The sequence below is a fragment of the Rana temporaria genome, chromosome 3 (genome assembly GCF_905171775.1).
Source record: "Rana temporaria chromosome 3, aRanTem1.1, whole genome shotgun sequence".
NCBI classification, from domain to species: Eukaryota; Metazoa; Chordata; class Amphibia; order Anura; family Ranidae; genus Rana; species Rana temporaria.
The window spans coordinates 77,614,449-77,635,685 of record NC_053491.1 but is presented as its reverse complement, the minus strand read 5'-3'; the positions used below and the strand labels follow the sequence as shown (position 1 = coordinate 77,635,685).

The following is a 21,237-nucleotide window of genomic DNA, read 5'->3' as shown; positions in this document are numbered from 1 at the left end:
AGTTCTTGTCGGAAAATCCGATCATGTGTATGCAATTCCTAGGCACAAAAATCCTACGCATGCTCGGAATCAATTCAACGCATGCTTGGAATCATTAAGCTTAATTTTTCTCGTCTCGTTGTAGTGTTGTACATCACCGCGTTCATGACGGTCGGAATTTCCGACAACATTTGTGTGACTGTGTGTATGCAACACAGGTTTGAGCCAACATTCCATCGCAAATATCTGATCGTGTGTACGCGGCATGAGTCTGAAACTGGAGAGTGTATGCTAGGCAAGGCATACAAGGGAAAGGCCAATCGATGCACTAGATGTGTGATTCCCTTGTGGAAGGACCAGGAAGAAGCTGATTTGCAAAGTTGCAAGTGAAAATAGAATTTAGAAATTATATAATAGGGTGTTATTGTAGTGATTTTGCAATGTGTGTAAACTTGAAAAAAAACTCAGCGAATCTGAGTATAAGGATAAAAAAAAAATGCATTATTTGTAATAGAAATACATGGCAATGACCATTGTCTTTTATGATATATAAGGCTGTTTTTATGATGCAGCCCATTAATCTATTCTAGAATTACAGTAGAGACTAGAGAGTTTTTTTTAATAAACATTAATTGAGATTCTACATGCAGATATGAAATCTGTTTGTGCAATTGAGATTGCACTCACAGGCTTCAAAATCAATACAGTCATGGTTCATTGAGATGCCACTTGCAGTTGAACAAGTGGAATCTCACAGAATTTTTACTGGTATGGCCTTGGCTGCCTCTGCTTCTTTTCAAGAAGAAGTTTTAAAGTGGCTGCAAGTCAGCAAGTTATCTGATATGAAAAAATCTCCTCTTGGAAGGGACACATTTGTCATTCCTGAGGCCCCGTACACACGACCGAGTTTCTAGGCAGAATTCAGCCAGAAACTCGATCGGAGCCGTATTCTGCCGAGAAACCAGGTCGTGTGTACACTTTTGGCCGAGGAAACTGACGAGGATCTCGTCGGGCCAAATAGAGAACATGTTCTCTATTTCCTCGTTAGTCAATGAGGAAACATGGCTCGCCGAGATCCTCGGCGGCTTCACAAGGAACTCGACGAGCAAAACGATGTGTTTTGCTCGTCGAGTTTCTCGGACGTGTGTACGGGGCCTAAGTTGAGGGAACTATTCACTATGGCCTGACATGTCCAGTTTAGCTGGTTACTTTTTTTTTTCCCTTGAAAATAACCAATGAGGGTATTTGTTGCAGCCTGTGTTACCCCACTTACAACATGACTGTTATCTGAGTTTTCATTAAAATTCAGAATCAGAGTGTATTACAGTGCACCTTACTATGTATATTGCATTTCTAATATTGAAAGAATGCATTTTACATCCGTGTTCTTTTTTTTTTTTTTATCTAGAAACAGGACACGAACTTCAATTAGTCCAGGAACATATGGCTATGGAAAGATTCCTTATATACTACCACTACAAAGTGACACAGGCCAAAACATCCCAAGAAAAAGAAGACAGATTCAGCTAGGACGACAGCCTGTGTCTGGACAAAATGCAGCCCAGAGCCAGTCCTTCATCCTCCCATCAACTCATCGCAGTAATCTTTACCAGGATGAGCTCTATTCTCCAATTAGGCAAGAGCCTTCACAGTCTTCATCAAATCCGCAGTTTTCTCATTCCCAGCCCCTTCCAGTGGCACAAAGTTCATTCCCTGATGCTCCCAGACAAGGTTCCACCTCCCTAAATCTGCTCCGAGATAAACCACTGGCACAACGTGGATCTACAGCCATTACTTGTACTGGTGCCTACAAACAGTACAAATTGTGCAATAAACAGGTATGTGCAATTTTTTTTATTTTTTTGTATCTGTGCCGCTAGCCACATTTTATGATTGCAGTACAAAGGGGAGTTTGTATCTAACACAATATAGTTATTTGGTTACAATATCTTGCGATTCCATTCAAGCCCTCAATATAATTGGTAATCCATGATAAAGGGGGAGTATTGTTGCCCCAAAAAGCAGTGGCTGTTTTTATGTGATCAAACGATGAACATATAAAATCATCTTGGGCTCTAAAATTCAAAATTGTAAATAAAACTAAAGTGACTGGTGCATATTTGTTGACAACCCCACCTAAAGTCGAAATTCATTCAAAAGCGAACTAAGGCTAAACCTACTCCCATTCCCATTCTAAGCCTATTCTATCTAACCCAATTCAGAAGCTGCTCCAACCCAGTTTCATGATCAGCTGTCAGTGGCGGCTTCAGTGTAGAAGAGGGGCAGTCGACAATGGATGCCCCATAGTGCCCCATAGTAAGCCCTATGGGTGATGTCATCTGCCAGGCAATTGTAGCTGTTGCCGGCAATCTCTCCTGCACACAGAAGCCACTACTGGAGAGAATATTTGACTGGGCCGGAGTGGCTTCAGAATAGGTAAGTATACAGATATTCTTTACAGGGTTTGATAGAATAGACTTATCATAGGGTAGGGAGTAGGTTCAGGCTTAGTTAGCTTTTGACTGAACTTTCTCTTTAAAGTCAACAGAGGTGAAATGTTAGCCCATCAGATCAATAGGGGTCCTTAACTGTTACTAGGGGTTAGGGTGGTATTCATTTCCCTCATCAAAGCCCAGTTTGTTTGTGAGCTTTAGATTAAAATAATTCGGTATCGTGAACATCAGTGAGTTGCATAGCTCACTTCCTGAATCTTCAGCAATGTGATCTTTATTATCCCACGTGACCATAGAACAGTTGACATTCAGTAAAAGATTCTAAAGGTAATATTTTGTTTTCCACTATTTAAGTTCCACCATAAGAAGTGTAAGACACTGAAATGTTGGTCAATATATTTGACTATATTTAAAGTGTTTGTAAAGGCAGATGTTTTTTTTTATCCTAATGCATTCTATGCATTAAGATAAAAAGCCTTTTGTGTGCAGCAGCCTCCCTAATACTTTCCTGAGCTCCCACTTGATCCAGTGATGTCCATGAGTGCCTCCGCCCTCAGGGACTCTCCCTCCTAATTGGCTGAGACACAGCAGCGGTGCCATTGGCTCCCACTGCTCTGAATCAAAGTCAGTTAGCCAATGAGGAGAGAGCAGTGCACGGCTGAACTGTGGCTCCATGTCTGAATGGACATACAGAGCGACGGCTTGGCTTGTGTGCCCCCATAGCAAGCTGCTTGCTGTTGGGGCACTCAACAGGAGGGAGGGGCAAGGAGCAACCGACGAGGGACCCAAGAAGAAGATGATCTGAGCTGCTCTGTGCAAAGCCACTACACAGAGCAGGTAAGTATAATATTTTTGTTATTTTTATATACTGTAAAAAAAAAAAATAGACTTTACAATCACTTTAAGAAAAATCTGCCAAAGTGTGAATTCTAGATGCCAAGGGCCATCCTATAAAATAAAAATTGGACTTTGTGGTCTTGGTTATAAGCTAAACCCAGAAATGTTAGTGAAGATATTTTAACAAGCTATTTAAAAAAAATGTGCCAAAGGATGAATTCTAGACACTGAGGACTGTAAAATCCTTAAAGCGTAAGTTCATCCTTTTACAAAAATTGAAAAGGTGAACTTACACCTTCCTAAAACCCCTGGTCTCCGCTGCACCTACCTTCGTGGGTGGTTAGATCTCACTGCCCAGGCAGCCAGTATAGCAGTCAGAGATTTAAAGTCTAGCCCTCCCCCCTCTTTCTTTAGGGCTTCTGGGGGGAATCAGAGCTATTCCGATTGGTCAAGTGAACACACATGCCAGTGTTAATTCACCTTTTTTTTTATTTCTGTCAAAATGTGAATTTACTCTTTATTTTTTTGTTGGGATTGTCCTTTTAAGCAGCTCCCTTTCTAAGATTGAATTCAAGTGCTGGTGAGTCCTAATATTAAGTTGGCAACCTGAAGCCCCGATTTTTATCTTAGTGTGTTTTAGGCAAATCTTTAAGGCTTGGTTCACACCGCAGCAAAGAACGGCTCACAGCAGGAGTCTGTAGCATCTCTGTTCACTGTTTCAGGTCAGATTTCAGCCCACATTTTTGGCTGAATTCGGACCTTAAATGGATCAGAAGAAGAACATGACTCCTGTGCAATTCGCACTGGAGCCGCTCCGAGGATGTGTGAACCGGCGCCATAGAGAGCGGGTTACAATCTCCTGAAATGCAAATTAGATGCGGTGAAAACCCGCACCCAATTCGCAATGATGTGAAACCAACCTGACTCTTACTATAAAAAGAGGAATTATAAGAGGTTCAATAGAACTCTGCTCATTAAAATGTTATCTTCTCTATATGATTCCTATATAATATTAGTTTAATATTGCTGTACCAATTGATCCTAAACCATAAATAACTTCCCCATCATATATTTTACAGTCATATGTAACTGTTCAGTAAAATACTTAATGTTTTAAAAATAAAATCCTTGTATGGCATTTCACGATGAGGAACCTATGTTATACATTAGGTCGATTTTAAAGAGACAAGAGTAAATATACTGTGTGTTATTTTATACACTTAAAACCGCATGGGTGGAAAAAATTGCAGTCTGACCAAATAAATCACAGACAACGGGAAGTAAGTGATTTTCAAAATGTGTCCCAGTAGAAAGGAAAACAGAAGTGCACTGTAGCTTTTTTCAGTGGTTTGAATGTCTCCAATTTGTACAAATGCATTACTTTTAGGGGATTTCTACTCAGTTGGAGAGTCTTTCTTTACTTCTTGCTGTGTATTTGTGAGGGGAAGGAAATTTAATTTGATCATTCCCTTTTCTCTCAAAAGCTAAAAAAATGTATTGTTGATATAGGGCTCCATTCACAAAGCAGTATTTTCTTCTTTAAAAGTTTTGGTAAAATGCACCATAGCTTTTTTTTAAATGTTTTTCCAGTTCCTGTTTTCCAGTGGCTACGTCTCCTTGTAATGGAGTCACCCTTGCATGTGTGCTATCAACTGGCACTACAACCAAAAGTCTGTACACTGCATGCATGAACACAAACAGCTAACCCCAAAGCCTATGGTTGCAAGCCATTCTCCTACACCCCTATCCTTCCACCTCTTAACAAATTGATTGACAGTATATGGGGCCTGTACTATCCATTGTGACATGTTCCCTGTGATATGCTCTGTGTGCATGCTTCCCTACTGGGAGGTTCAGGGATCTGAAGCCGTTGGTAAAGAAGGGTGAAAAAAGTGATTGCTGGGCACACATTACAGTAAACAATATGCTGCTTGATCACAATGCATTAATATAAAAAGCTTATGTAGCGCTACCCCCTCAGGAGCCGCTGATTGATTTGGGATCAGCGTATTAAATTACCTCTATGTGGTGTCTAGGGGTGAAGTTAGTGAGTAGAGTAGTAATTGAATGTCCAATCTGTAGATGAAGTTTTCTGAATGCTTTATCTCTTGGTCCAACACGACCAACACATCAACTTGAGGTAGACAGGATAGGTTGATGAAAGTAGAATAACCTTGCAGTATCAGGCTTTGGATAAGGAAAGCAGTCCTGCCTTCTGTAGTTGCATCAGTATGTCGCCACTCTAGTCGAAGTGGGTGAAGTGCCCCTGGACAGACCCCTGCCACAGGCCTGGCAGCCAGAGTGTCACTTAAAGGTTCTGGGAGGAACAAGTCTCTGCCACAGACTTGGCTTGGATTGAATGTTGAGACCTCTGCCACAGGCCTAGTGCAAAGTTAAGTTAGGTGATAGAGCTAATCCTCCCAGTAAATCACGTTAGGGTCACCGGCTGACAGTGTGAGTGTACCTGTCAATGTCCGGTCACCAGATCCCCGATGGTTCATTCAAGCCCTTTTGGATAACCTGCCTCCGGGTTCTCCTCAAGCCGATCCCCCACTGAACGGCATACAGCCTGGGATCTCCTCAGTAGAAGTGGGGACCCAGTAAGTCACTGGGGCCCCTTGGTAGCATCAGTCGCTCCAGGCCAGGAGGGCCCAGAGTCAGGAACTCCGCGTAGCACGCGACCCCAGGCCAGGTAGGCCATAGTGGTGGGGCCCGTGATGTGCGCACACCCTAAAGGTGGGTGCCGCACCTGGAACCAGGAACCCGCGAAGAACCCAGAACAATGGCTTCCGCCACAGAAATACCCCTCCCCAGCATGCCCCACGAGGGAAAACTCCTCACATTGGTTGCTGGGGAGAAGTGGCTCCGTCTGGACCTCTCTGGCGCCACCTGTCGCCCAGGGATGAAACTGCATCCCTGCAACACAGACTGACCCACAGAACAATCCAGATTTGGCGACAGCCAAATTTGACTAAAATCAAGAATGAGAGCAACATAACTCTTCTCATTCCCCACTAAATTTAACATAGCGTCCTTTCTGAAAGTAAAGGGGCGCTACACTTTTAGTCTAAGTGCAGTAAAAAAGCAAACACATAAATCAACGCAAGAAACAAGCATTACAGTCAGTCAGGTGTGTCCCTTGTGCAGATTCCTCTTCTGTTGGGTAAAATCCTCCTTCATCGATGCTCATCCCCCCACCTCTTCCAGTGCAACTTCGTTAATTCGTAAAAGTAATAGTAGTGGTTTCTATAAATAAAGTAGCTTGGCAGAAAAGGTGGGAATAGTTGAGCACTCTTGATGAGTGCCTATGACAGCTACCATAGTTATATACTCCCACCACACCAGAAAACTGTGGGGGTGGGCATCAATTGAGGTGGATTTCACCTAACAGAAGACGCATCAGCACAAGGGACACATCCTACTAGACATGTGCATTCGTTTTTGTCCGAATGCATTTACGTCCGAATTTCAGGTATTTTCGTTATCGTTTTAACAAACGAAAACGAATGTGCACAGTACGAAAACCGAAAGATCCGACATAAACAAATGCTTTATTTTAGTTTTCGTTGCAACAACAGTTCGATATAGATAGGAGAATCGACATGACGCTGACAATAACAATCTGTGTCTATCGAACCTGTGGTCGAATGTGCCTAACCTAACACTATTAGTCCAAGATTATTCTACATAGAGAGAAAAGATTCGACATTGTAGAGAGAAAAGATTCAACATTATATAGAGAAAAGATTCGACATTATAGAGAGAAAAGATTCGACATTATAGAGAGAAAAGATTGCTGCTGGAATTGGGTGGGGGAAGTAAAATTAAAATAATGATGATGATGAATGTTATTGGCTGATTGTAACCAAAGAGGAGGAGCAGTAAAATAGCTATAACTAACTTGGCAATTCAACATGAACAACGAAGATTCGACAAAGCATCAAAAAACATACAAATGTCGAATCAGTCATTGAAGGCTTATGGTGTCTGTTGAAAGTTCTAAGAAGATTCGACGGAGCAGCTAAACTGTACGACGCTGCAATCGTCCATTTCCGGTCAAATGCTCAGCCCATAGGCTCTAGAAGAATTCTAATGTTGGTTGACTAGTAATAATAATTAATAAATCTAATTATTACTGGTCATACAACATTAGAATTCTACTATAGCTAGCTTGTAGGCGGAACATTCGACCGGAAATGTACGATCTCGGCATCGTACAGTTTCGCTGCTCCGTCGAATCTTCTTTGAACATTCGACAGACACCATAAGCCTTCAATGACAGATTCAACCTTAATTAATTCAGATTTTCAGGCGAATGCAATTTCTAACGAAAAACAAAATAAATAAAAACGAATTTCGGGAGTAACTAAATACATTTATTTTTCAGACGAAAACGAAATTCCGAAACAAATATTTCAGTGTGCACATGTCTTCATCCTACTGACCGTCAGTTTTGTCCCTTGTGCTGATTTTTTTTTTTTTACTTTACTTATACTTAGATTTTAATGGTGGGACTAAAACATATGCTAATACTTTAAGTTGTGGCAGCATAAAGGAAGAAAATGGTATCTTAGAGAAGCATAGTATACTGACTTGATCGTTTGTCGCATGTGAATAGCAGTCCCTCTGCATATTTGTATTCCTCCTTGTTTAAGCCTCAAATAATTGGTACAGTAGAGAGGTCATTCTAGATGCTGTGGTTTATTCCACTTAGCTCCTGACATTTTTCGCCTGCTGCTGTTGAAGGCCAGTAGGACCGCAAAATAAGTAAACTTTATCATGGTGTAATATTTGTTCTGTTTCTAGGTCTTTACTGTCACTGTAGACCCTTGTGAAGTTATCTGATATGTTTGGAAGCACAAATGTGAAATTGGCCCTCAGTTTTTTCTATTCGTTTTTTTTTTCCTCTCTGCTTTTGCTGTATAAACAATTATTATGTATTATGTAGAACCCTTAAAACCCAAGTATGGGTAAAACTTAAAAAAAAAACATAAAAAACAAAAAAACAAAAGGACAGTGCTAACATTTATTCTGAAGCGTCCCTCGTGCTTGAAATCTTCTGTTCTCCCCCAATAGGATGGACACAGGCAGCACTCTTCCTAAAGTACCGTATTTTTCGGACCATAAGATGCACCTGACCATAAGATGCACCTAGGATTTAGAGGAGGAAAATTAGAAAAAAATAATATTCTGACCCAAATGGTCTACTGAAATATTTATTAAAATATAACAGAATAATATTTCAACCATGTAAAGTGAACACTATTAGATAACACAGGCTGGATGGGGCACACCACTATAGCTGACTTGTATTAACCCCTCACATGCCGCAGCAGCTGCGGGATATGGCGAGGGCTCACAACAGAGACACAGGCTGGCTAGTATTAGATAACACAGGCTGGATGGGGTACACCATGGATATGGGCTAACAATGGACACACAGGCTGGCTGTATTACATAACACAGGTTGGATGGGGGCACACCATGAATATGATGGAGGAGGGGGTGCACTGATTCCTGTATGATGGAGGAAGGGGGCAATGATCCCTGTATGATGGAGGGGGGGGGCACTGATCCATGTATGATGATGGAGGAGGCGGGGGACACTGCCCCCCTCTTCCATCATACAGGGATCAGTGCCCCCTCCATAATACAGGGATCATTGCCCCCCTCCACCATCACACAGAAATCAGTGCACCCCCTCCTCCATCATATTCATGGTGTGCCCCTATCCAGCCTGTGTTATGTAATACAGCCAGCCTGTGTGTCCATTGTGAGCCCATATCCATGGTGTGCCCCATCCAGCCTGTGTTATCTAATACTAGCCAGCCTGTGTCTCCGTTGTGAGCCGTCGCTATATCCCGCAGCTGCTGCGGCATGTGAGGGGTAATACGAGTCGGCTATAGTGGTGTGCAGCAGCATCTTACACGGCGCAACACAGTGACGTTGTGTGGGCGTGCATTTGCGCACTGCAAAGCTTCCTGGTGGCTACAATGGCCGCCCCCTGTCCCTACTGTGTAATACTGCTGGGAAAAAGATGCCGCAGACAGATGCCCCCCCCCCCGTGATCTCAAGCTGATCGCGCTGACTGCCTGCTCTCTACGGACATGCTCTCTGACCACCGGTATGTTAAAAGGCGAAGTCGGGGGGGCGTGGACATTCAGTATTCGGACCATAAGACGCAGGCACATTTTCCACCATATTTTTGCGGGGAAAAAATGCGTCTTATCGTCCGAAAAATACGGTACCTGTGACAGGTCCCTTTTGATCTATTAATGCCCATAGCACTGGAAGATTGTGGCTGCAGGGTATGGGGATTTCAACTAAGACAGCCAGCACCAGCGCAAGGGACACTTCTGGGTAAATGTAAGGATCGCCCCTTGTGCTGATTTTTTTTTTTTTTATCTAAAATTCGTCTCTATGGCTTCTACATTGTTCTTTTAATACAGAAAGTGCTTTAAATATTGCCTCATTGTAATCATTTGTCTCTGGTTAATCATTTGCCACTATTCTAATTTTTTTGTGAAAAGTTTTGGAGGTTTCAATGTAACTAATGAAGAATATTAAGGATTTTACTCTTCCTGTAGCCTCATAAAAGCTGGCTTGCTTTGTGCAGTGTGCAGGGTTTAGGGAATTCTAATGACCATGTTCAAGTCTGCTTAAATGTGATGGTCTTTTCTACAAAAATTGTGTAGTTGTAAACATATAGGGCTAGATTCATATAGCCCGCCGTAAGTTTGTGCGGGCGTAGCGTATCTCACATACGCTACGCCGCCGTAACTTAGTGAGGCTGGGGCTGGATTCACAAAGAACCTGCGCCCTAAGTTACGGTGGCGTAGCGTAAATCTGCCGGCGTAAGCGTGCCGAATTCAAATTGTTAAGAGGTGGGCGTGTTTTATGTAAATAATACATGACCCCACGTAAATGACGTCTCTAACGAACGGCGCATTTGCCGTCCGTGAACGTATCCCAGTGCGCATGCTCCTAATCACGTCGCAAATAGTCAATGCTTTCGACGACGCAAAATTCTACACTGTCCCGACGTCCATACTTAACATTGGTTACTCCTCATATAGCAGGAGTAACCTTACGCTGGAAAAAGCCTTACGTAAACGACGTAAAAAAATCCGCCGGGCGCACGTACGTTTCTGAATCGGCGTATCTAGCTCATTTGCATATTCTACGCCGAAATCAAAAGAAGCACCACCTAGCGGCCAGCGTAAATATGCACCCTAAGATACGACGACGTAAGAGACTTACGCCGCTCGTATCTTAGCCTAATTTAAGCGTATCTGGTTTCCAGAATACGCCTAAATTTACGACGGCGTAGATTCAGAGTTACGACGGCGTATCTACTGATACGCCGCCGTAACTCTCTCTGAATCTAGCCCATAGTCTATTATAATTTGTACACATTACACTTTCCACTAGATTCACATTGTATTCTACCTGGGTTTATAGTCATTTGCAATATACGTAATCTACTTTATTTGTCAATGGACATTTTAAAAGCTAGTTGTGAAGCAGACACACCTTTGATTTAGCAATATATTTGCAAAATCTTAATACTATGTGTAAATCTTTCTTCACCTAATTTTGTGAAAATATAGGGAGGAGATGGTTATAATTTCAGCTGCACTAGCTGTACTATACGACCAAGTTAAACCTTCCTGCTTAACAACACAACAAATGCAGTTAAAATTGTGTAGTCCACACCCAGCTAAAGAGACAAAATAAATGCCCCACTTAAAAATGTGCATATAGTTCATGGGCCTGAAATTCAATGTTGTGGTTGAAGTAAAGCTCCCTGGTGGGTACTTACACGCATCATAAAACCCACATGTGTAACACACTGCAATTCACTTATGCAGCATTGGTGGCCCACTACTGGAGAATTGCCTCAAAATGAACCTAACTAATGAACGACCTATTCTTTGACCTCTCTATAAGCAGGAAAATACTGTAACAATTAGAGAAGCACTATAAGACACATTGCTCAGTATGAATGAAGCTTAAGAAATATGAGACATGACAGAGAGCAGGGGTCTGCATGTCATCAAACATAAGATTAGTCTTCGTCCTTGAATTCAATAATGTTTTCTTGTATCTATAGCTACAGGCAATAATGTGATTTAAAAGATGTAGCCCAAAATGAATATTTTCAGCACATGTTTTATTAATGTTCCCGTGGTAGTAAATATTGCTGAATAATGTTTGGCAATTATGGTAATTCCATTGTAAATTGGAAAGTCTGAGACCCTGGAAGTGACCTATGACATTTTGAACCTAATGATTTCTTAGGTTGCTATGTACTTTGTGATTTGATAATGAAGAGGAAGCTAACTGGAGATGCCTGTAGATTTTAACTAGAGGGAAAAAGTAACTCTGGACTGTGACAGCAACTAAATAAACTGGAAGAAAGGAACAAAAATGACTTGTCATCTTTCAATCTAGGCCACTTGTATTTATTTGTAAAAGCAAAAATAATAGCTTGTCTTTATTTTTTCTTAGGCAATATATATTTACGAAAGGCAAATCCACTTTGCACTGCAAGTGCACTTTCAAGTGCAGTCGCTGTAGATCTGAGGGGGACATGCAAGAGAAATAAAAACCAACATTTTTGCTTGCACATGATTGGATGATAAAATCAGCAGATCCTCCCCTAATTTCAGAGCTTCGGCTTAGATCTACAGGGATTGCACTTACAAGTGCACATGTAGTGCAGAGTGCATTTCCCTAGTAAATCAACCCCATAGTGTATATAAATTTAACAAATTATACATTTTCAGTCTCTCTTGGGTGAGTTAAAAAGATCTGCAATATTTCATACACTAGAAGTATATGAAGGATACTTTTGCATGTGTTTTCATCTTTAGACTATAAATGCTACTAAGTATGATAGAGTGAGAAGACATGAGTCAAGCGAGCCATCAGCACATTAACCCTGTGGAGGTTACAGTGATAATCTAAATCTACTTGTATCTACAACAAATAATAAAACCATAGCTACTGAATATAGCATAGGTGATTTAGATGTGCAGTTCTCATTACACTATTTATGATAATATCACTGATATACTCAATGTAATATAGTTCCTTTTTTATTTGCACAAAAAAATTGTTTCATCAAAGCAATATAACTTTTTACTAATTGTGCACACATGAAACTGGTTCCTTTTACAATTTTAAAGTAAGCAATCAAGCTTGTTCAGAGACTTATTGAACTGCAAGTTTCCATGTCCTCCATGGTATCTATCTTTACTGTACTTATAAGTAGAGTTGAGCGGACACCTGAATGTTCGGGTTCGGGTCCGAACCCGAACTTAAAAAAAAAAGTTCGGGTCCGAACCCGAACTCCGAACCCCATTGTAGTCAATGGGACACAGACTTTTAGAAAAAAAAAAATGCGCGGAGGTCCCCGCAAATTCAATAACCAGACCCTTTAGGTCTGGTATGGATATTAAGGGGAACCCCGCCGTCAATTAAAAAAAAATAATGACGTGCGGTTCCCCCTAAATATCCATAACCAGACCTTTCAGGTCTGGTATGGATATTAAGGGGAACCCCGCCGTCAATTTAAAACAAAAATGACCTGCGGTTCCCCCTAATAATCCATAACCAGACCCGTTATCCGAGCACGTTGACCTGGCCGGCCGCAGAAAAGAGGGGGGGACAGAGTGCGCCCCCCCCTCTCCTGAACCGCACCAGGCCACATGCCCTCAACATGGGGAGGATGTCCCCATGTTGATGGGGACAAGGGTCTCATCCCCACAACCCTTGCCCGGTGGTTGTGGGGGTATGCGGGCGGGAGGCTTATCAGAATCTGGAAGACCCCTTTAACAAAGTGGACCCCCAGATCCTGACCCCCCCCTGTGTGAAATGGTAATGGGGTACACTGTACCCCTACCATTTCACGAAGGAAGTGTAAAGTCTTGTAAAAAAACACACACACACACACCGTAGAATAAAGTCCTTTATTAATAAAAAAAAAAAAAGAAAAAAACTCCAGCGGTGATAATCCACTCGCTTCCTGCTTCAACGTTGTCCTGATCCTGCGATGGCTGCGGGTGATCTCCAGCGATGAGAATATCCTGCGACGGGTGATCTCCGCTCCAGCGGTGAGAAGATCCATTCATCCAGAGCGCAGCATCCCCGACCTCCTCTCACCGCTGGACACAGCCCAGCGCATGACGCGCTGAAGCTACGTCACTGGGTAAGCCCCGGCTTCCCTCTTCCTGGGCTTTCCCAGTGACGTAGCAGAGGGTACGTCAGAGAGTGCGGGGTCACATGACGGGTGGCCCTGCCTCCTCTATATAAGTAATGTCACAGCTTCAGCGCGTCATTCGCTGGGCTGTGTCCAGCGGTGAGAGGAGGTCGGGGATGCTGCGCTCCGGATGAATGGATCTTCTCATCGCTGGAGCGGAGATCACCCGTCGCAGGATCTTCTCATCGCTGGAGATCACCCGCAGCCGTCGCAGGATCAGGACAACGTTGAAGCAGAAAGCCGGGAACGAGTGGATTATCACCGCTGGAGTTTTTTTTGTTTTTTTTATTAATAAAGGACTTTATTCTACGGTGTGTGTGTGTGTGTTTTTTTTTTTACAAGACTTTACACTTCCTTCGTGAAATGGTAGGGGGGGTCAGGATCTGGGGGTCCCCTTTGTTAAAGGGGTCTTCCAGATTCTGATAAGCCTCCCGCCCGCATACCCCCACAACCACCGGGCAAGGGTTGTGGGGATGAGACCCTTGTCCCCATCAACATGGGCACCTTCTCCCCATGTTGAGGGCATGTGGCCTGGTGCAGTTCAGGAGAGGGGGGTGCCGCACTCTGTCCCCTCCTCTTTTCTGCGGCTGGCCAGGTCAACACGCTCGGATAACGGGTCCGGTTATGGATATTTAGGGGGAACCGCACGTCATTTTTGTTTTAAATTGACGGCGGGGTTCCCCTTAATATCCATACCAGACCTGAAGGGTCTGGTATGGATATTTAGGGGGAACCGCACGTCATTTTTTTTTTAATTGACGGCGGGGTTCCCCTTAATATTCATACCAGACCTAAAGGGTCTGGTTATTGAATTTGCGGGGACCTCCGCACATTTTTTTTCCCAAATTTCGATCCCGGACCTGAACTTTTTCCAATTATTCGGGTTTGGGTCCGGGTTCGGGAAAAACCCAAAGTCCGTACCGAACCCAAACTTTACAGTTCGGGTTCGCTCAACCCTACTTATAAGGCAAAAAAAATACTATTATAATAATAATGATGGGCCAGATCCACGTAGATTGGCGTAACTTTAAATGGGCGTAGCTTATCGTAGTAACGCTACGCCGCCGCAACTTTGAGAGGCAAGTGCTGTATTCACAAAGCACTTTCCTCTAAAGTTACGATGGCGTATCGTAAATCTGCCGGCGTAAGGGCGCGGAATTCAAATGATAAAGATGTGGGCGTGTTTTATGTAAATTCTACTTGACCCCACGTAAATTACGTATTTTTTGAACGGCGTATGCGCCGTCCGTGGGGGTATCCCATGCGCATGCTCGAAATCACTTCGCAAATAGTCAATGCTTTCGACGTGAACGTAATTTACGTAAAGCCCTATTCGCGAACGTTTTACGCAAACGACGTATTCGACGGAAAATTTGACGCTGGCCCGACGCGGAAATCAACGGAAGCGCCACCTAGCGGCCAGCGTAAATATGCACCTTAGATCCAACGGCGTACTAAGACGTACGTCAGTCGGATCTAGCCCAGCTTCAGGCGTATCTTGTTTTGTGGATACAAAACAAAGATACGCCGGAGCATCCTAGAAGTTACACGGCATATCAAAAGATACGCCGACCTAACTTCTTTGTGGATCTGGCCCGATATACACTGTGATCAGCATTAACGAGTACACAATTTTTTTTTGCTACATAAAGTTTTTTTTTAAATTTTGAAAAAACTGAGTTTTATAGAACATTTGTTAAGCTCGTTACATGAAAGTAAGATCACTAATACAACTTAGATCACCAAATCTTCAGTTTTTACTCAAATTAGTTGTTTCAAAAATGAATACACCCCACAACAAAAACTACTACATCTAGTGTTTTGTACGACCTCCATGAGTTGTAAGGACAGCACCAAGTCTTTTAGGGATGGAATGAACAAGTTGGCATCATCTATCTTTTTCCATTCTTCAAGAACGACCTCTTTTAGAGCTTGGATGGAGAGTGATGCACAAATTGTCTCTTCAGAATTCCCTCTAGGTGTTCGATTGGGTTCAGATCAGGAGACATACTTGGCCACTGAATCACTTTTACCCTGTCCTTTTTCAGAAATGCAACAGTGGCCTTAGATGTGTGTTTTGGATCATTGTTCTGTTGGAAAAATGCATTGCGACCAAGGGTATGGAGTGATGGTAGCATCATCTCTTTCAATATAGAGCAGCACATCTGTGAATTCATGATACCGTCAATGAAATGCAGCTCTCCGACACCAGCAGCACTCATGCAGCCCCACAGATGGACACTGCCACCACCATGTTTCACTTTAGTCACCATGCATTTTTCTTTGTACTCATTACCTTTGCGACACCATACAGTTTTTAAGCCATCGGTTCCAAAAACCTTTATCTTGGTCTCGTCACTTCAGAGAAAAGAGTCCCAGGAGTTTTCTTCTTTTTCAGCATGGGTCCTGGCAAATTCTAGGCAAGCTTTTTTGTACATGGGCTTTAGGAGAGGCTTCCTTTGTGGACAACACCCATGCATGCCATTCCTCTGCAGTGTATGCCAAATTGAAAGGCCTGGACATCTCTGTGAGAATGCAGTCCCATCCTTGTTAACTTTTTGTATCACTTTTGCCACAGTATTCTGACTGATAAGAAAAGCTTTGCTGATTTTCTTGTAACCTTCACCTTTCTTGTGTAAATAAATGATTTTCTTTCTTAGGCCTTGTGACATTTCTCTTCCATGTGGTGCCATTGCTGACAGCATGAAATGGGATTTTCTTTGTTAAGTAGCGCACTTTTATAATCAACTGTCTGCTGGACACCTGTTTAATGAATAATTAGACTCGCTTGTAGTTGAATTCTTGTTAATTAGGATTTTGTTGTCTTAAATGTAGCTTTTCTCCTAAGACTTTCATTGGGGTGTATTCATTTTTGCAACATGGTCTTGAATGAATTTGTTAGGAAAAAAACTTTTTTGTGTATGAAAATTAACAAATTCTGGTTGCAATCAATGGCCAGCATTTGTGCGAGTATTTTGTAGTATAGTGTCCCATAGAAAATGTTGATTCTGAAAGGAAAATAAAGGTTTTCTGTTGGGGTGTACTCAGTTATCATTATACAGTGGGGATCGAAAGTTTGGGCACCCCAGGTAAAAACTTGTATTATTGTGCATAACGAAGCCAAGGAAAGATGGAAACATCTCCAAAAGGCATCAAATTACAGATTAGACATTCTTATAATATGTCAAAAAAGTTTCTTGCTTTAACTTCCACTGTTCCTGATGACTGTCATTTCTTAATTACATTCCGAACAGAGGATATTGACATGTGAAAACGCTTTGCTATCTTCTTATAGCCTTCGCCAGCTTTGTGAGCGTCAACTATTTTCAGTTTCAGTTTTCTAGACAATTGCTTAGAAGAACCCATGGTGCTGATTGTTGGGGCAAGGTCAGATGAGTCTGGGCATTTAAAACCTTTGAGATTGACATCACCTGGTCTTCCCAGACGATGATTGAGAACAATCCATAACACTGGCAGGTCTCAGCTTTGCAAAGGGGGCAGTGCATGCTATAAATTCTGCAGGGTGCCCAAACTTTTGCAGACGCCATTTTTTTGTTTTCTGTCATTTTGAAAGTGTAAATGATGGAAATAAAATCTAACTTTTTTTGACATATTATAAGAATGTCTAATCTGTAATTTGATGCCTTTTGGAGATTTTTCCATCTTTCCTTGGCTTTGTTATGCACATTAAGCCCTGGTTCACACTGGGCTTACGATTTGGAACGATTTGAGATGCGATTTGACATGTCAAATCGCATCTCAAATCGGCGGCAATTGTCGGCAATGGCACTGTCCTAATCAGTGCGACGCCATTTCAAAAAGTAGTTCCTGTACTACTTTTTGCGATTTCGGGCCGCGATTTACATTAAATTGCAGCCAAAAATCGCGGCAAAATTGCGGCCGCGAAATCGCGGTAAAATCGCGCATTTTACCGCGATTTTGAATTCGCAGCAGTGTGAACCTAGGCTTATACAAATTTTTACCGGGGATGCCCAAACTTTTGATACCCACTGTGTATATATATATATATATATATATATATATATATATATATATATATATATATATATATATACACACACACACACAGATAATATATTAAATATATATTATGCACTGTCCGTGATACTTTTTTTATTTGCACTAACATATAATTTTTCATGGAAGAGCTACAATCACCTCAAGTATGTAAATATGTATTATAAAATAATAACTGACTATTACAAGTAAAAAAAAAAAAAAGCTTTTGCTGCAATATTTACCGTACCTTCAGAGCTACCCCTACAGTAACATCTTTCTGACACTATATGTTGCATGTCTTTTAGGTTGACTGACAACCAGCATTATTCAACCCATTTCCTCTGATCCAAGCCTGTAATGCAACCAACCCAGGACAGAGTCATTGCATAGCCTGGACTGAGAGTACTGCTACACTGCATGGTGCTCACACATCATTAGGTGTCCACCATTCAGTACAGGCATAAACACTGCCCAGTGATGCCATTTCCCTATGGGGATACTAGCCAGACATATAGGCTAGTATCCCCATAGCAAGGAAGCAGTGAGTGTTTAGCAAAGCCTTACATGCTTGTGTCAGCCGCACAATGATGAAAAGAACTGGGCTCTTTGGCACTTTTTGTGACTAAAGGCAATTAGGCCTAAGTCCAAATATAGGAAATTATGTCAGAAAAAAACCCTTCCCTAGAGTTCCTTGGGCACTGAACCTAGAATGTTAAATATTAAATAAAAATAATGATTTGTTTTGTGTGTGTTTACATTTCTCTCTTACTCACATGCATCAGTGGGCTGGTTAGAGGTCTGAGGGACCCCCTAACAAAAACATAAACTTCCCTTTGCACAGTGCCAGTCATCATCTGGCTAAAGTGCTTTGGAGGGACCTCCATTTTTTGGAGAAGTTTGCTTCAAAGCACACCCAATGCTGTTATCATCGTAGGAAAGGGGGCCATAGGGGCGCCACTCTATTGTTGTGGAGATACCAGCCTACAGGTCTGGCATGGTAGGCTGGTGTGCTCATGGGACACACTGTTTTGTTTTAATATTTTTCATTTGAAAATATACATTAACCCACCTAAGTGCTGAAACTGTGTATAGTAAACTGTGTTAATCCACAGTTTCAGCGATAGGTTTTTTGATATGACAATCTTCGATCTAGCAAATAAATGATGGAACATAAGAATGTGTAATGTTATAAGGAATATTGTTAATAACAATAAAAATTTTGATTATAAAAAAAAAAAATCCACAGTTTCAGCTCTATGAAAAGCATGCTGACAAATGGATGAAAATGCATTCTTGTTATTTAACAGGATTTACCCAAAGATGAAAAAGAACTGCTACGATGTTATTAATATTGGTTGTGGCAAGATTTAAGATAACGAGGACCAGAAAATGCTGGGCGAATCTTGTTGAACATCACTTGGGCAAATTTAGCTATTTTTCTCACTGGCTAAATTTAAATATTGATAAATACACCCTGATGTTTCTGTGATGTAAAAGCATCAAGCCAGGTGCTCATTGGCCCTATTCCATGAAGGCCAGGGGTGTCACTGAGAGTTTGGATAGTCTGCTGCCAAAAATATCTCTATAGACTAATAATTCTTGCTTGCTGTAGATAATGTTTAGATAAGTGGGAAGAATGTGTCAACATGTTGTAACTGTAAAGGACCATCACTATGTCTGTATCTGGATTATTTAAGCCTTGCAGTCAAAGTGCCTAAATACTTGTTTTAGATTAGTATAAACTATATGTAGCGGAATGCTTGGTGTACAATTGAATGCTCATAGCACACTTCTAAAAGTAATATTAGCTTTGATGTTTCCTAAAGTATCTTTTTGTTTTTAATTAAATAATTGAAACGAGCATTAATTAAAGTGTTACTAAACCCACAACAGTAAAATAAGTGTGTATATGCAGTAAAGCATGCTTGTTATACTCAATCTGGAATTTAAGGGATTAATCCTCTGCATTGTGTAAAACGTCTGTTTTATCCTGTATGCACAGATCCTTCCCCTCCTGCACTGTCTATCTGGGGGAGGCCAGCTAACACAGGCAGGGTAGCACATGCTCAGTTGTGTCTTTAATGCTGGAGAGAACAGTTACTTGTTCTCAGAGATAACCAGGTCACATGATATTAACATCACACATGTGGGCGTGTATACAGGCTGCAGTGGAAATCTCCTCCTACCTGAACTCTCAGCACTGGAGAAACTCTGCAGTTTATCATGTAACCGGGGTATGCAGATCATCCAAAAAGGTACATAGTGGCAGGGTGGCTTTGGCCAATTATGGCTCAGGAGGTTTAGTTCACGCCCCACACTATAAAAGGCTGCCTTGTGTAGTGTGTTGCGGTGGTTAAAAGAGAGAAGACAGAGAGAGAGAGAGTGTAATTTTTAGTAGGTAGATAGAGCAGGCAGGCAGGCTAGTCAGTTAAAGTTACAGTGTGTAGAGGATATATATGCATCCCAGGTGTTGTATATATATTTATACACTGTATAGTTTAGCTAGATCAGCTCTTCCTAATTTACTGGCAGGCAGGTGATTGTGCTAGCTGCAGTATCCTCACGTGGTTTATTGCCTTTGTCCTCTGTAGTTTGCACATAAAGCTACTTGGTGTGTACTTCCCGTGTCCTCTGCAGTTTGCACCTAAAGCTACACGGTGTGTACTGCCCATGTCCTCTGCAGTTTGCACCTAAAGCTACGTAGTGTGTGTACTGCCTTTGTCCTCTGCAGTTTGCACCTAAAGCTACTTGGTGTGTACTGCCTGTGTCCTCTGCAGATTGCACCTAAAGCTACGTAGTGTGTACTGCCCGTGTCCTCTGCAGTGTACACCTAAAGCTACGTGGTGTGTGTACTGTCTGTGTCTGTGCTATTTTTCTCAATGATTTTCATCCATATTGCAGGGACCAGACATTATATTAAAGCCGCAAGCAGTTTTAAATTACCTTTTTCTTATTGTAATCTAATTTTGTGCAGGGACAGTTCTTAACACGTGTCACTTCAAAGGCATACTATAGACACCCAGCAGGTACGATATTTAAAGGAATTTTTCATTTATTTATTTTTTTAATTTAAGCATCATTAAAATCACTGCTCCAGAAAAAACAACTGTTTTTAAAACATTTGTCCATTGATACATGTTCCCTGGGGCAAGACCTGGGTTCTCAAAGACGTTTTACGACAATAACTTGCATATTAGGCTTTAAAATAAGCACTTTTGAATTCGAACGTTGGAGTCCCAATGTTCGCGCGAACGGTCGGTCCGTTCGAAGGTTCTGGTGCGAACCGAACAGTTCGGCTCATCCCTACTTACCAACATCAGAACATAATCCCAATAGTTAAGTATGGTAAAGGGCATATCAAGATTTGGGCTTGCTTTGTGGCCTCAGGAGGGGAAATTAATTCCCAAATTTACCAAAATATCTTGCATGATAATGTGAGGGTGGCTGTCCGCCACTTGAATCTTAGTAGAAGTTGGATGGTGCAGCAGGACAATCACCCTAACCAATGAAGTAAATCCACCACAGACTGGCTTAAAAAAAATCACCTTTTGGAGTGGCCCAGTCACAGCCCTTACCCCCAGAGAGATGCTGTGGAATGAACTCAAGAGAGCAGTTTACACTGAGCATCCTACAAATGTGTCTGAGCTGAATAATTTTGTGCAGAGTAATGGTCAAAAACTCCTC

The 21,237-nt window shown here is 41.8% G+C and overlaps 1 protein-coding gene across 1 annotated transcript in view; it reads left to right on the top strand.

Annotated features, from left to right (window-relative positions):
• Positions 1 to 21,237, top strand: part of THSD4 (thrombospondin type 1 domain containing 4) — an 894,854-nt gene that overhangs the window by 267,908 nt on the left and 605,709 nt on the right. The window contains exon 5 of the mRNA XM_040342787.1: positions 1,388 to 1,817. Coding sequence (XP_040198721.1) covers positions 1,388 to 1,817 — 430 coding nt within the window. The remainder of the gene's footprint in view (positions 1 to 1,387; positions 1,818 to 21,237) is intronic.